This window comes from Pocillopora verrucosa, chromosome 3, assembly GCF_036669915.1.
Source record: "Pocillopora verrucosa isolate sample1 chromosome 3, ASM3666991v2, whole genome shotgun sequence".
Lineage (NCBI taxonomy): Eukaryota > Metazoa > Cnidaria > Anthozoa > Scleractinia > Pocilloporidae > Pocillopora > Pocillopora verrucosa.
The window spans coordinates 23,649,710-23,665,687 of record NC_089314.1 but is presented as its reverse complement, the minus strand read 5'-3'; the positions used below and the strand labels follow the sequence as shown (position 1 = coordinate 23,665,687).

At 39.2% G+C, this 15,978-nt stretch overlaps 1 protein-coding gene across 2 annotated transcripts; it reads right to left on the bottom strand.

The window, feature by feature from the left end:
• Positions 1-219: 219 nt before the first annotated feature.
• On the bottom strand, positions 220-13,867 carry LOC131782000 (leucine-rich repeat and coiled-coil domain-containing protein 1). Of its 2 annotated transcripts, none has more exons than XM_066164494.1 (24): positions 13,332-13,867; positions 12,369-12,694; positions 11,967-12,022; positions 11,714-11,839; positions 11,005-11,094; positions 10,386-10,444; positions 9,405-9,681; positions 8,753-8,852; positions 8,131-8,249; positions 7,797-7,931; positions 7,191-7,330; positions 6,629-6,745; positions 5,833-5,917; positions 5,335-5,448; positions 4,750-4,821; positions 4,213-4,287; positions 3,670-3,769; positions 3,498-3,586; positions 2,961-3,035; positions 2,769-2,882; positions 2,327-2,421; positions 1,900-2,037; positions 1,295-1,430; positions 220-664 (listed from the first exon to the last, which is right to left on the bottom strand). In XM_066164494.1, exons 1-24 carry the CDS (start codon positions 13,643-13,645, stop codon positions 533-535), a joined length of 3,084 nt encoding a protein of 1,027 aa, XP_066020591.1. In that variant the 5' UTR covers positions 13,646-13,867; the 3' UTR covers positions 220-532. The 2 variants fall into 2 exon arrangements, with proteins under 2 accessions (XP_066020591.1, XP_058954693.2); XM_059098710.2 differs by having other exon boundaries at positions 9,405-9,679; positions 10,396-10,444.
• Between the last annotated feature and the right edge of the window lie 2,111 nt (positions 13,868-15,978).

Below are 15,978 nucleotides of genomic sequence, written 5' to 3'. Positions count from 1 at the left end.
AATGGTTTTCGATCGTGGGTGACGGAGTGAGGAGAGGAGAGATGGTCATTTACGGGAGGTTGCTTATAACAAACGTACGAAATGTAACAATAGATCGATGAGACAGTTTGGAATGTGACACTATATTTCAGCTCTATTATATCTATTGTTTAATCTGCGAACTGATATTGGTCAAATTAGCAGGCCCAATTCTAATTTTGAAGTTTCTTTGAGTATCGCGAATAGTGCTGAGCTTTAATGTGTGTTAAAAAAGGTACCCACGACTGAACTACGAATTCAGATGAATTCGAATTGATTACGATGAGCGCCAGCCATTTGAAAGCCCTTTGCGTGATCAGAGACCGTCACGGATCCTCGTCTTCTCCTTTCTCGTATCATTTTCAGTCACTTCCCGTTACTAACCAGAAGAAACATTGATAAAACTGCCGTTATATTTATGTTATCGTTTATTACATACATAATTCACATACCTGTTTTTCTCGAAAATATTCACGAAAAATATTTACAATTTGTTGAAAGTATTGTAGCACATTCACGTTCTAGCTAAGTCATGTTGGATTTCAGTGAAAGCAGATGTGAGTTTCTGCAGACGTTTCTCTAAAGTTTTCTTGGTCAGCGCATTCTCTTGTAGAAGTATGCGCATCTCATCTTCCACTTCCACGACCTACGAAAAAAGGAAGAGAAAAACACAACCTTACCGTTTCTTTTTTTTTCGGCACTAGACTGAAATAGTGGTAATACAGTTTAAAGGAAAAGGTTCACATATCAATACGTGGTTTGAATAAGACGTGGCGATACTTCGCTTTGTATTACATGATGTTTGGTGAGAGCATTTGTTCCTGGAACAAAACTATTTTTTTCCCAACAAGGCGCCCAAAAACTAGATTGATTGAATTTGTGCAATGATCGCAATGTTTAAACGAATGAAAGCGATTCGGGTTTTTTTTAAGCAGTGCTCAAAAAGCGGTTTGTTGAAAAGCCCTGTCGCAGCGAAATGGCGCTCAATGGGCCCTGACCACAAAGATTATCAGAATAAAGTCTATGGGGTTCGTCCCTACCAGACCGATTTTCTCCGCTCTAAACATAGCCCGGTTTTTTGCGCCATCCGGGTCAAAAGTGCATGACACTTCCACGCAAGCGTTCGATTTCCACGGAATGAGACCTATCTGGATTTTCATGGGACACCGCCATATTTTTAGGAAAGATGAAACGAGCATAATTTAATTCAAGAAGACGTGCCTCGGATGTACAACCGTTGTGGTGATCAACAAGATTTTTCACTTTCTTTCCTTACCCTGTTATTAGCTCGTTCTACCTCCTGCTGTTTTTCGTTGGCCAGTGTCTGAAGCTGTTGCTCGTGCGCCCGTCGTTCTTGTTCGAGCTGTTTGCGGAAAGCATCATCACAGACTTTTAACCTCTCTACGGCGGAACTGAGCGTTTTGAAAAAGGAAAAAGTCGTATGGTTACAAAAAAAAAGGTAACAACAAAGACATCGGCTGGCAGCCTGGTTAGAGTCATGTTTAAAAGAGCGCCGAAAGTAATTCCGGATTGCTTTGGTTTCGTATGTAGTTCGCTTTGCGATTGGTCAAAAAAAAACTTGCACTTCCCTCTCAACCAATCAGATCTACCAATCAAACTAAAATCAATCACTTTTCAGTCACTCGCATTTCCCGACAGCCTGTCTTATTCTTCCCTCTTCTGATTGACTGATGTTGTTACTTTCGCTTGGTGTATCCACACTTAATCCTATGCGCTTTAAGTTTCCCGAAGTTCTTAAGTACGAATAACTGTAACAACAATACGAACAAAGCTTTTGTCTCCTTTAGAGCTAGCTTTGTTTCACTTGGCAAGGTTGTTTCGTTCAAAGCAGTAAGCTAGCAAAAAAATCGGAATACTTACTCGGCCGCCTTCACAGCTTTGTCTCTCTCTTCAATTAAAGTTTTTTCCTTTCCTCTTAAGTTATTTCGCATCTCAACAACTTCCTTTTCCAACTTGCTTATTAGTTCACTCTTTTCGTGCCATTTTGTTTTCAAAATCCTGTTGTAGATCAGATGACATTTAGATCACAAGTAACAAGTACAATTTTACATTGAAAAGCCTCCATTTACTTTAGCTTCCGTTTACCAACACAAGAGGTCAAATATTACGTATAAAGATGAGAAACTCGCAGATGCGCCTCAGTTCTTCGCCTCCTTGATGCTTTAAACATAAAACGGATGCTTAAAAATAAAACGAAGTACTGCGAAACTCTTCTGTCGTCCTAAAATATAACTGTGTCCATTTTTGAACACAGTTTATTTCAAAGATGTAATACCAGATAACATACCTGTGATTTTCCTTACTGGTCTCCAACTCTTCCTGTGTTTTCCTTAGTTCTTGTTTGAGTGATTCCTTACGGTCCACAAGTCCATCCAATTGTTCCTTTAACGTTTAACAAAAGCACAAAGCGCCTTACGACTAAGTGTCGGGGAACAAATATTATCGCAACTACCAATCAGAACAAGGTCGATATCAACAGGAGCCAATGAGAATTCAAAGAAAATACAAGTACGCCACTTCAAGCGCGGGAAAACTTAAGTGCACTCTCTGCAACTGGTTTTAGTATTGTGTCTCATTGGCTCTTGTGTCACGAGATTTCTTGACCAATCAACTTGAACCCTTTGGACTCTCCAATGATGGGATAACAAAAGAATTGAGTCATAGCAAATGAGGTTTAAGTAAGCGGTCTGTCAGAGTAACTTTCTCATTCTACCAACAAAGAACCTCACTTGCAACTCCTGATTTGCTGATGTCTCAACAGCTAGCTGTTCCTCAAGGTTTTTCTCACGTGATTCGCCATCTTCCTTCCTTTTGCGCATGTCAGAGTCCTGATCTGCAATTTTCTAAAACCAAAAAGAGAAAGCTGCCATCATGGACAAGAGATCAATAGTTACTACCTGAGTGTGTGATTAAGGACTAACCTGTTTGAGCTTCCTAATGGAGTCCGTTTGATCCTCTATAACTTTAGCCTTGATGGCGATCGTTTCATTGGCATTCTGAAAAGAGGAAGGATGCATAAAAGATTTTAAAATTTTTCGCCAGCTGCAAGTTTGCGAAGGTGTCTTCGGAGGAACGTCAGAATAACTTGATATTCGAAACATTCTAAATCACTGAAACAACCAACAATACTAAGAAAAGGCTTCAAAAATGCATAAAGGAGCGTGAAGACGATTGGTTTGTTTCATAAGGGCGCCTTTCGATTAAGCTTTCAAGAAACAAAATCAAATTAACCATAACAGCTGATAAAGATAATATACAAACAGGAAGCCAATGAGAACCCGACTTCTAACGCGGGAGGACCCCAGTGACCGACACGCGATTGGCTTTTGTTTTGCATCTCATCGGTTAAATAAGTGGCACGGGTTTTCTTGATCAACCCCGGAGTGAAGGAAAGTAAAATCTTAGCAATCCCAGAGTACATTCGACGCTCAATCAAATATTACTCTATCTTTCCTTACCTGACATTCCTTCTTCACTTCACCTACTTCAGCAGTCAGCGCCTCTATGCGAGCTTCCATTCGTCCTCGATCCTGAGCAAGGGACGATCCTGGTGACAAACAAACAGCACAAAGCTCTTACTCAGAATCAATTATTTTAAAAGGTAGGTGTTTTTGCAAACATTTCCATTACCTTGTTGGGCAAGCTCCTCGCTCCATAGTTTTCTTTCGGTTCTCAGGCCTTCCATGACTGATACTTGAGCTCGTATCTGAGCCGTCAACTTAGCTTTGTCCTAAAAACAAACAAGAATGATTATCGACAATCTTGGACAAATTACATGATTTGTAATTTCTTTTACTGCTCTACGTAGGTCTTATCGTTGCTCCTTTAATTTGTGTGTGTGTGTGTGTGGGGGGGGGGGGGGGTGGGGGGGGAAGAGGAAAGGAAGATTGATTGTTCCTTTTATTCTATCCAAGATTGGAGCTACAGCAGACCCGCACAGGTGACGAACAGCAGGTCATCAGCGAATAGAAATCTCATTCTGGTCCTTAGCTGTTGATGGTCTTTACGGATGGCCAGGCTTTACCTCGTGTATAGGTCTGTCTTTTGCCATGAGAATTAAATTGTTTTAAGTCATTAACTGATTTTAAGAAAAACATTTCCCTTTGAGTTTGTGTCATTAATGCTCAAACAGAAAAGAAGCCTCTGCCCTTTGTTTGTGATGTTGATACTTACTTGTTCTAGTACTTCCAGTCTCGTCAACTGTTTATTAGCTTCGTTAAGTTGTTTCTCTAAACTTTGTATTCTTTCCTACGAAACAAGACAATACCATCAACATACTTTGGTAACTTTACAGAAAACCTTGTCTATACCTTGTTTCCTCCAGGTTTCCCTCAAAATCAGATAAAACCAACTGGAGGTTAACTCTAATCTTAGGCTATTAGTGTAAGTAATAACATGATATCCGGTGCAATTTAGTGTAAATAAATATAATGCGAGTAAATTTTTCAAAGACACCAAAAGTGTAAAAGCCATAAAGCGTCTTTGAAAAATTTCCAAGTGCTTATTTATACCAAATTTAACGATAAATCGTGTTCTTATACAAGAAATTCAACCTAAAAATGAATTTTCTTTTAGTTTAAATTTTAATCATGTATTAAAAGTAACCGGCCTCAATTGAATTGAGATATCCTGAGACAGGGAACACTGCAATACCCCTGGGATGATAAATTTTCCCCAAGGGTAAATCTGGATAGATAATCATAGCCACACCTTGTAATCTCCGACAATTTCTTGCCTCCCTCGTGACAGCTCACTTAATCTCCCACGTTGTTCTTTCACCATCTATGTGCAAATTAATAAATAGAAAGATCAGTGGTGGCCACGGCTGACAAAACCAAATTCGGAAAAAAAAAAGAGCACACGAAGGGTATAAGACTGTTTATCCCCAAAGCGAACGAAGCGTGTCTAACTTTTGTAGTCCATTTCCCGAAGTACACAGAGCGTGTCCGACTCCCATCGACCGATCGCCGAAGAACATAGAGGGTTTTGAAAACATTCTTGCTGCACAAAAAAAAAAGCAGGAATACTTAAAAAGATGTTACCACTTTAGTTGAAATCATGAAAACGTCACGTCACCAAGACTGGCCTTGAGACTGAAAATGACGAGCAGCTTCAGAAAATTTATATACTTTAAAATAATGAAAATCATGAAAACGTCACGTCACCAAGACTGGCCTTGAGACTGAAAATGACGAGCAGCTTCAGAAAATTTATATACTTTAAAATAAATAAAAGGGAAAGTGAAATAGAGCCCCTCCAATCAGCTCAAACAATCATTCATCAAAAAGTTCTTACCGCTGTGAGTTCATTGACCATATTAGTTGCTTTGCTCTCCTTCTGTTTTATTGTGTGTAGGGCCTCCTTCTGTTGCGCATGCTCATCGCTCATTCGCTCAAACGCCTCTTGCAGCTATTTTGTACAGAGAAATGGAAAAGGAAGTGGAATTAATTCTATGACAAGGTTTCTCGAAAGTTTCTCGCCATTAAAGGTATTTTGGCACTGAGGACAAGAGAAGAGATCACAGACGGATTTCCAATCAAATTAACTAAGCTGCAGTGTGAACGCCAAACTTTACCTCAGATTTCTTTCACTTTTCTTCTTATCCCTCAAGGGAACCGTCAAAAAGGAGAAGGAGATCTCCTATTCACAACTTATGGAAGTATTTTCATATTTTTGGGAAAAGTGCGAAAGGCAAACAGCAAAAGTTCAATTCTTGCCACAGAGACTTGGTTCTTTGAAGACCTAACACGCATTCTCTAAGTAATCTACAAAGTGTTTATCAGAATTACAAACCTCTCTAAACCTATTAGCTTCAATCTGTAGACCCATTCTGAACTCGTCCTCAAGTGCAGCATAATCCAGATCACGCTTGTTCAACCTGTCATGGAGTCAAGACATAAAGAAGGTGTTGGTTATTTGTCTAGAATGTAGGATTCGAACCGAGGAATTAGAACCTTGCACACTCTACCAACTACGTAACACGGAATCCTTTGGCGCCACCAGCAAATGCTGAGGTTCATGAAGCGATGGGGCGTTCGGCACAATGCTTTACATGCACTCAGTAACCAGACAGAAAATATAACGTCCTAACACCATTTAGCTCTTTTTTTACAATGCCATCCCAGCTGCTCGACTCTAGGAAAACCTACTAAGGGAAGAATTTCAGGCAGTACCTCAGTCTAAGAGTGCGGCTTGCCAAAAAGGGCGAGTCACTTGAAAAATCCAATTGTAAATTGTTCATGTTCGTGATTTTCAATCCAGTTTCATCTTTTCATCCTTGACCATTAGGCATTCCTTCTTGATTCATTGCTGCAGGGTTTGTGTATTAACGTCAAACCTATGAAATCTTTCGTAGTCTCCAGCTTCTCGGTAAATTAAGTTTAACATGGCGGCAGAAAATATCCCGAAAACTTATAGCGTCACTAGTTAATGAGCTTTTATCAGCGTTGTTACACCGACTACACGGGCTGAATACTTTAGTCCGCCTAGTTCGCCTTTGTTTAGCGTACGTTAAGATACTGTTTCGTTACGGGTCAGGACTATCAAAAGGCTACAGACAACAGTCACTTGTCACCAGTTTCTTTCTTACTTTTCTTGATATTCTCTAATAATCTGCTGGTGAAAACCCTCTTGCTTAGCAGCCTCCCGTTCTACTAGCTCCCGCATCTCCTGCCCGTCCACTCGCACCAGGTCCTCCACTGCTTTTCTGCCATCAAGGAATAGTAATCACTAAGGTTTGCGTGAAATTATCGGTTTAATCATTACAGCATTAAGGACTTGTTGAGAACTAATGTCTCCTGACTGAGGGTTAATTACCAAGTAACCCATGGCAAAATTAAGGTAAAAAATTTATGAAAGAAATCCAGAGGAAATCGACCTTGGTATAAGTTACCGCGGAGCATTACGTTAATGTTATGGTACAACTGGCCTCTTAACTCTTTGACTCCCAAGATCTGATCATTAATTCTCCCCTCAAGCTGCTCACATTTTCTTGAGAATAAGTTGCGAGAATTTGGTGTTAGATCAAGACAACAAATTGTACCTGATAAGTTTGAGTACTCTCACCACCTGTTTACTGGAGAATGTATGGATATTAAAGGGAGAAGTTACATGTCAGTCACCTCTAGAAGTTGAAAGATTAACTAGTTTACCTGTGTTCCTGCTCTCTGTTGGCGAGGAGTTCCTGTAGCTGATGGACCTGACCTTTCAGTTGTTTCACTGAGTGTTTCGACAGTTCACACTCTTTCGTTAAGGCGCCCACTTTCATCTGCTCCTGCTGCAGTTGGGTGACCTTAAAACAGTACAACTATTAAAAAGACTTTTTGGTGAGACCCACCTTAAAAACGTTTGAGCTCCTTTAAATGAGTTTAACTAACCGGTTGACATCTTTTTCTTGAGTATTTCTGATCTCTGAGGCCTCATTTACATTAGCAAGTTCACGTCAGCAATTGAACTTCTCAGTAAAAATTACCCGGAATTGCGCTGGTTTCCTTAACTATAGTTTTTGATTAGTCGAGATAACTTGCACCACGCTTTCGGTAACCAGTCAAATACTAAACTGAAATCAATCGCGGACAGGTCACTCACATTGGCAAGAGCTTTGGACAGTTTGCTGGCTTTTGCTTCGAGTTCTCATTGGCCCCTTGTGATATTTCTTCGTTCTGATTGGCCGTTGAGACCACCTTGCGTTCGATTTTACAACTCTTAGTAAAAAAAACGCCGTACAGCAAACCAGTGACGGTTGCGCGATAACGTACCGCTTCAGCCTGTTGTTTTATCTTTTCAGTCTCCATCTTGGTAGTGGCTTGTTCCAGAGCTCGCAATGCTTTTTGCTGTTCTTCTTCATTTTCCTTCAATCTCTTTACCTCTTCAGTCAGCTCGACATTATGGGTCTGACAACAAATAAATTCAGAAAAATTTTAAAAAAATCAATGGCTTTCGTGCAACATAGAAGACTCGAATGACTTTGGTCGGGCTCCATGGGACGAGCAATTAAAAAAAAAAACCTTAACTTTACACTCCTATTTTTCATTTTTTTTTTTCACAGGCTGTAAATGAGCCAAAGGTCGCCAATCGTTTTAACGCTCACACCTGCAATTCATGTAAAGATTTCTGTAAACAATCCTTAGTTTCCTTCTCTTTGAGTAATGCACGCTTCAGGCGACTGCTCGCCGCAAGAGAAGTCTCTCTTAGTTTCTTCTCCTCTGCCTCTATAAAGTAGAAACACAAAAGTACAAGAAAATTAGGAAAGATAAGGGACTCGATCGCGGGGGTCACAACTGACATTAAAGACACAGAGAAAGGTTCAGCTCTTCGATAATAACTCTTGTAGACAAGTAACTCAGGTACCTCCCAATCACGTTAAAGTAAACCGAAAAAGTTTGAAAGACAAAACAAGAGAGCGAAAAAAATTCCCTCTACTCTCTGTTGTGAAATCGGTACGGTCATGTGACCCACACTGCTATAAGACAATTTTCCTGTGTTTTTCGCGTTCCTTGACCGAGGAGAAACAGACATCCAGTTGTCTTCTGATCGTTTTCAGAAGACATTTAAAAACGAATATGCCAAGGTAAATTGAATACTGTGTTTTTCTTACGCGGAAAATTGCGCTTCCCTAGAAGTCCTGGCACGCACGAAAAAAACTTCAATGTTGAAGGAAAATACATGTCAATTCTTTCTGATCGAAAAAGTAACAAGAGAACCCAACTCAAACCTCTCTGTTGAAGCTCTTTGATGGCTTCAACCATCCGCCTGGCAGCCTGTTCAGCTTTCCATCGTCTCTCGCGCTCAGAGTCCAACTCTTGAATGAGTGACTGCAGAGTAAATTACATATGGAATCAAAGACATACCAAATCATTAGTGTGGTGGGAAAAAGTGAAAAGGAAGCAAAGAAATCACCAAGAATTCCTACTGGAGGCAGATCATGGTTGTAAACCTAACTGCAAACTTTTCAAATTGGCCATCTTCAATCCATGCGAATCTTATCTTGTTTAACTCTTACCTAATAAGAGTTTTTTTTTTCTTCAGATAATTATTAGTTTCAGGTTTCCTCCAAGCAAACGTAATTTTCCATGTCCACAAACTTGTGGGGACAAGAAGCTCGATCTAATTCTTGAAATTCTTGATCTCGTAAAAGTGATCAAAACGTAACTTCTCCTCATGATATCAATACATTATGAAACAAACTGGTTATGAGAATAAAATGCTATCCAGCCAAAGAGTGTTAGTTAACTGATATAACAGCAAATTCTCCTGGTTAATTAAAAAACAATTGTACAGGAGCTTGAAGGGAGAATTACTTATCTGATCTTGTTAGTTGGAGGTTCAAGGAATTGAAATAAAAAGACCAGAGATAATTCACTGACCAGGAAAGTCTCATCATCTTTAGGATCCCTAACAGTCCTCCCCTTCAATGCAGTCTTGCCTTTTATCATCAGATTTCTCACTTGTTCATCTGATGGTGATGTGGAGCTTGTTGATTCCACTGTGACATGAACCGCTGGCTTGGTGCGTGTCTTTGTCTGTCCTGGCTTCTTTGATACTGGAACCCATTGACTTCTTTTAGCTTTGGATGAAAGTTGTTCTTTTTTCTTTTTGTCTGGCTGTTCAGTTGATTCAGAATCAGCTGATCGGTTAATATCTAGTGAGAATAACAACATCATGTGATATGTGCTTGCATTCTTTAACATGAGACTAAATAGCAAGCCATTTTATTAGCTTTTTTTTTTTGGTTATGGATGGAGGACTTTTTGGTGAAAGTGATTGGGGACAGTGTGTCTTTCTCCTTCCCCCCATTCAAAGGTACATTATACACTTGTTCCCTTCAACACTCTGGGGCTTTAAGGGAGAAAGCAGCCTACAACTATTTGTTTCGTGTTTATCTGTGCATGTACACATCTAAACTGGTATTAGCACATCTGCAACAGCCTCCTTAGACCCTACAGTTAAACAACACCTTATCATCAACAGCCTCCTTAGACCCTACAGTTAAACAGCACCTTATCATCAACAGCCTCCTTAGACCCTACAGTTAAACAGCACCCTATCATCAACAGCCTCCTTAGACCCTACAGTTAAACAGCACCCTATCATCAACAGCCTCCTTAGACCCTACAGTTAAACAGCACCCTATCATCAACAGCCTCCTTAGACCCTACAGTTAAACAGCACCCTATCACCCTCTCTTTCTTTAATAATTCACAATTCACTGATGTCTGTGATGTGGTCTAGATAAGGGAAAACAACTTTGTGTTATTTCAGCTAGTACCTAAGGACTTGAACACTTCCAAAACCACCATACATTAAAAAATTTGGACAAGATAAATGTTATCATCCTCCTGCTAGCTTCAAACCTACCAGGCTCTGCACTTGGATTTCTGATCTGCCTTGAAACCTGTGCTCTTTCCTGCAAAAAAAATAATCATTTATATTCCATGTGCATCATGTTTTTTTTTCTCTCACCACAAGAATAAATTTGTTGACCCCTAGGATTCAAAATTCCTTGCCAAACATGTACCATAAATAACTCTTATCTGATGGATGGTTCACACTATTAAGCTTCCTTAAGGGTTATGCTCTAGAACAAGTCACAGTGACATAGGTCTTGGCTCATTGTCACAAAATCTTCATTTCCTCTGGACAATTTAACAATTTAAGTCCTCTAACAATTTTAAAAGATCCCTATTAGATCTTACACAGGACTGTCCCAACTACATCCCCCAAAAAGTGACAATTAACAAAAAACTATAAGTTCTACATTCTACAGAAACTTGGAGGACATCTCCTTATAGTAAAGGATCCTTTCAGTCCAACTAAATCATTTCAATGTCTGTAGAAATCTCTATCCATTGGATAGCACAGTTCATTTTGTTATCATTTATCTAATGGATAGCAATTTATCAGTTGGATAGTGCTATCTCCCCTTTGCACAACTGAACCTAGATGGGTAATTAGCATATAACTTACTGTGTTGTGAATCAGACGGTTAAGTTGATGTTCAAGAGTCTCTAAACGAATCTCATGATCAGCTGACAGGCTTACTTTAACAGCTGGCCTCTGAAAAACAAAGTGAAAACTAATGAAAAAAACAGAGAAGCAAGGATGGATCAGTGGTGAGTGTGCTTCCCTCCCACAGGTTTGGTCTGGGGTTTCATTCCTGCTCTTAACATCACATGCAGATTGATGTTGTGGCAGGCCAAATCTTTCGCCAAAGACTTTCCTCCAGGTTTTCAGTTTTATTGTCTCCAAGGAAAACTAGCTCTTCAAATTATAATTAAATTGGAAAAACGGTGGATAAAGAACCACCCTGGGAAGGTGGCATATCTAAAGTTCTTTTTCTTATTTCATTTGTCTATTTACAGCCCTGTTCAACTTTTACGACCTGTAAGATTTAAAGCATTGTTTGTCAACAAAAGCACTTCTTTTTCATCTAAATGACACATTTATAATCAAATTATACATAACTTGATTCCTAAGTTTTATGAAGACTTTTGATCCAGTTACAACCATGGTATTACTAGAAGGCTTCTTCATCTCCCCAGTCACCTTTTATAATAAGCATAATATTTATATGAACTTTTGAATTCTCTTTAAATTATTATTTTTCTTTGCTGTTTCTGCCTATATGGAAAATCTTTTATTTTAAAATCCAAAGGGTATGTAATGTGGTGCAAACCTCAGTGGGATTCTCAGTTCTTTTCTCCTCTCCAGCGTCAGTTTCTGATGACAGAGGTCCTCGTTGCCTGAATCTGTCCAGCGCCAAGTCAATCTTTGGAGTCAAAACTTCATACTTTGTTTCTTTCTGGAAAAAGAAGGAACAAATTATAGTTTTCTGGGTCACAGTCACTCCAATTTCAAGAACACAATTAACCTGTACATGTTTAAGAATACATTAATTATACTTAAACAAAATTTTAGAATTTACTTACACTAGGGATTTCAGAGGAATTTTCTGATTCTAAATATTCCAGATAGTCATCCATTTCTGTTAATTGTCAATAACAAAAAAATTAGTTTTCTCTATAAGAAAGTCCATCCCAGCAAAGTCAATTCTAAAAAATAACATTAATCAATATCCCTCTTTTAAGATGGGGACAAAATTACCTAAGAATACCAGGAATATGAGGCATTTACTCAAGGATTATAGTATCATTCATCTCAGTACTATACACCATCACTGTTAAATTTATCTCAAGCAAGGGAGACATAAAAGCTTTCTGTTCATTTTTGTGCAAATATAAACACCACTGCACCAGAAACATTACAAAATAAATAGATGCTGCCCATTTAATTTGGTGAATAAAGTAATTAACAAAAACCAAGAATCCAACCTGGAATGTCAAGCACACTGTCCCTTGTTGCTGCTGGTTTCCCAGTCCTGTCCTGGCCATCTAACACTTCCAAATTTTTCAGTGAAGCCAGTACACTGGATCGATAATCTGGTATTTCACAAACAGGGTTGGCTTCCCCATACAGTGAAAATGTCAACTCTTGAAGCATTCTGCATCCAGCAAGACAGTTAATTAAATGATCCAGTGAACTAAGCTCATTTCCATGGAGATATAAGCTTCGTAAGCTAAAGGAGGATCCATGAATTTTCTTTAGGCCTGAGAGATCATAGATTACATTGTAGGATAAATCCAGCTTAACCAGATTCCTACAAGGAAACAAATTAATAAAAATGTTTAAGAAGTCAAACATTCCCTGGTGAGACAAATTTCCCAAATCTGTTTTCTTTTGCAACTCCCATAAAAAAGTACTTTGGAACTGATAATCTTTTATATTTCCAAAATTCTGTTGCAAATCAATTTAAATGCATTTCAATATCATAATAGTGTCTCATTAAATATTTGCTTCAGATTTTAGGGAATGGGAACAGAGAATCATGAAGATCCAATGATTATGAAGAGAAAGTTACTTTGTTTTAATATAAACTAAAACAGTAGATAGCATTGAGGATGCACCCTCATTGGCTACTCAAACTCCAAATGTTCTTTGCTAGTCACCTCCCAGCAACTTACAACTGAAAACACTGTGATCGTCACATAAAAAATTAATTAATTAAAATCATCCCTAATTGCTCTATTATCTCACTGCTTTGTGGTTCAGTAAATATCCACCAACGACACCATCACTGAGATGAATAGTTGTTATATAAACAGCAGAAGCTGCAAAGAGACTAGGCCATTATCTTTTAATAGCATGCCTTAACTTGCCATATTTAGACTTGAGAACTCTCCTACTTCCCCTGACCCCAGCAACATTTCAAAAAAAGAAATTAAGCAAAGCAGGACCTTAGACTATCCAATCCTTCAACTACACGCAGTTCGTTGCAGGATAAGTTGAGGGTTTTTAGGCTCATCAAACCACCAAGCCCTTGCATTCTTGTGATGCGATTGGACGACAGATCGAGGTGTTTAAGGTGCTGCAGTCTGTCAAGATTCTCTATCACAGAAATATTGTTGCAATGTAGATTTACGGAGAGTAATCGTGGATCTAGATGTACGTCTAGCAGACTGTTTATCTGTGCATCTATGTAACAGATCTCCTTTGGGAAAGAAGTAGACACAACATCATGGCCACAATTTTCGCTGTTGTTGGCTGTCATTTTGTTATTTCAGCTTGGTCTCAAAAGAAGTGAAGTTGGAGATTTCCTCGTAGATTGTGAGTTTTTGATAAATCCATCGATAGTTTTCACGCATTCCATCTTAATTTACTGCCTTCTTTACAAAATAATACTATTGATCCCGATACAGCGGAACAATATTGGACAAAATTTTATCTCGATCGCTGCCCACAAAAAAGTACCCTGTTTTTCAGCTTTGTTTTTCAAAATGGCGCCTAATGGCATTGTCCGCTGCTCATGACATGCACAAAGAACAACCATGTGGTGTAACAGTCATGTAGTGGTCGGGTACGCTTTGTCTCAATCTTTAACCCGTTGGGCTTGAAAAAGAAAACGTTTACAGAAGCCGTAAAACTTAAAACTTCGGGACACAGAATGTTGAGGAGGGTTTTGAATCAATCACTTTGACAAAATAAAGACCAACTATACACTAGCATTGGAAAATTTACTCATTTCTTTTATGTGTTACTCTCAAAACATGCGTTTGGAAACTGGGAGAAAAGTGACTCCTACCGGTGTCCCAGCGGATTTGGACCCCCCTATATTTGGACCCCCCGGTCCAAATCCGCTAGCGGATACGGACCCCCCCGGTCCAAATCCGCTAGCGGATATGGACCCCCCCGGTCCAAATACGCTAGCGGATTTGGACCCCCTCCGCGGATTTGGACCCCCAACAAAACTGAGTGAAAACATCGTCCTTAACGTTCTAGTAAAAATGGATGATACTTTACGTTCCAGTGCGTACTAAAGTATGTTTTTCATTCAAAACATGCGTATCGTTAATGCATACGAACTGGCATCCCGTCGGATGTTTCTTTTGACCAAGGGAAAATGCCCAAGAGTTAATTTGATGTCTGGAGAGAGGTCGTTTTTGAACCTTTTCCGCGATAGTCGAACACCACTAGATTCAATAGGAGACAAACTTGTGACACTAATTTATTTTGTCATTATTCAATGCCGAGTGTTTGGACGACATGGTTCGGTGCGAGTTGTGCGAGGAATGGTTTCACATGATTTAAGACTACCCCGGAGGGCGAGTGGCTCTGCATTGTCTGCAGATCGCCAGACTCTGACGTCTTCGTAATTGTTAAGGTGTTATTTTGGATCCCTCAACAGTTAATAATCATTAAAATTAGAAAATAAGATTGAGTTCGATGTAATAGTCTCCATTTTTGTTAAGACGTTGACATTAATGTTGATTAATGTTGATTTGCATCTGAAAATAAGCTGAGAGTTCCAATAGTTCAGAATAGAAACATTTTTACTTATCATAGGCTTTACGAACGACTTGTAGTAGGAGTAGTTTCTTCGTTCTTGTTCAGAAACTGTTTATTGTTATTATTTTAGAAAATCAGACTGAGTTATTTTTCTGACTGGACGCAATAGTCTCCACTATTGTTATGACGTTTCGTATCAATGTTGATTCGCATCAGAAGAAGCAAGGATTTATCGTAAAAATTTCAATAGTTCGAATGCAGTAGTTTGTTCTCATCTGATTCTTACGTTTACTGTACGACTCGCTAAAATAAATGCGGTAGAATTGGAACGAAATGACTGTTTTTTCTTTTACCTTTATTGAGGAATGTTGTGTTGCGATTGAAAAGAACATCGACAAAAAGCTTGCAAATAGAATTAGTTACCAAATATGATACAAAGGATGCTTAAAAGGAAAGTTTGGTAGGGGGGTCCAAATCTGCGAAGGGGAGTCCTTATCCGCTAGCGGATTTGGACCGGGGGGGTCCAAATCCGCTAGCAGATATGGACCGGGGGTCCAAATCCGCGGGGGGGTCCAAATCCGCTGTGACACCGGCTAACATGCGGAAATGGTGTGTTGCAGCGAATTTTGGAGCAACTTTCGACTGGTAGTTGAAACTTATCTGGAATTGCATTGGTTTTGCTTTAACATGCTCTATGATTCGTATTCTATTGGTTTAGGAAACTTGCTCATCAGGAAAAAGTTTGAGATCCAGTTCACCGTCCACTACAAGTTCACATTCTTCTTTAACGAGCACAGGTACTGGACAAATGGAAAGTTTGCCAACCTTTCATTTTCACTTCCAAGTTGTAAGCGCCAGGCATTTTGGGTGTCAACTTAAAGTGAGGTTTCCGTCGTCGATTTACATTCGGAAACGACCTCACCATTGCTTTGAAGAACCAAGCAGCAGAAAGAAAGAAAATTTCATTGAAGTTTAATACAATCATTTACTCTTCTCTCGGATTCTTTGGATTTCTTTATAATCTCTGAGCATCAAGAATAACTTGCTAACTGTCAGCCTTCTGGATACATATAGGGAGTGTTCGGATTTTTGTTGTGT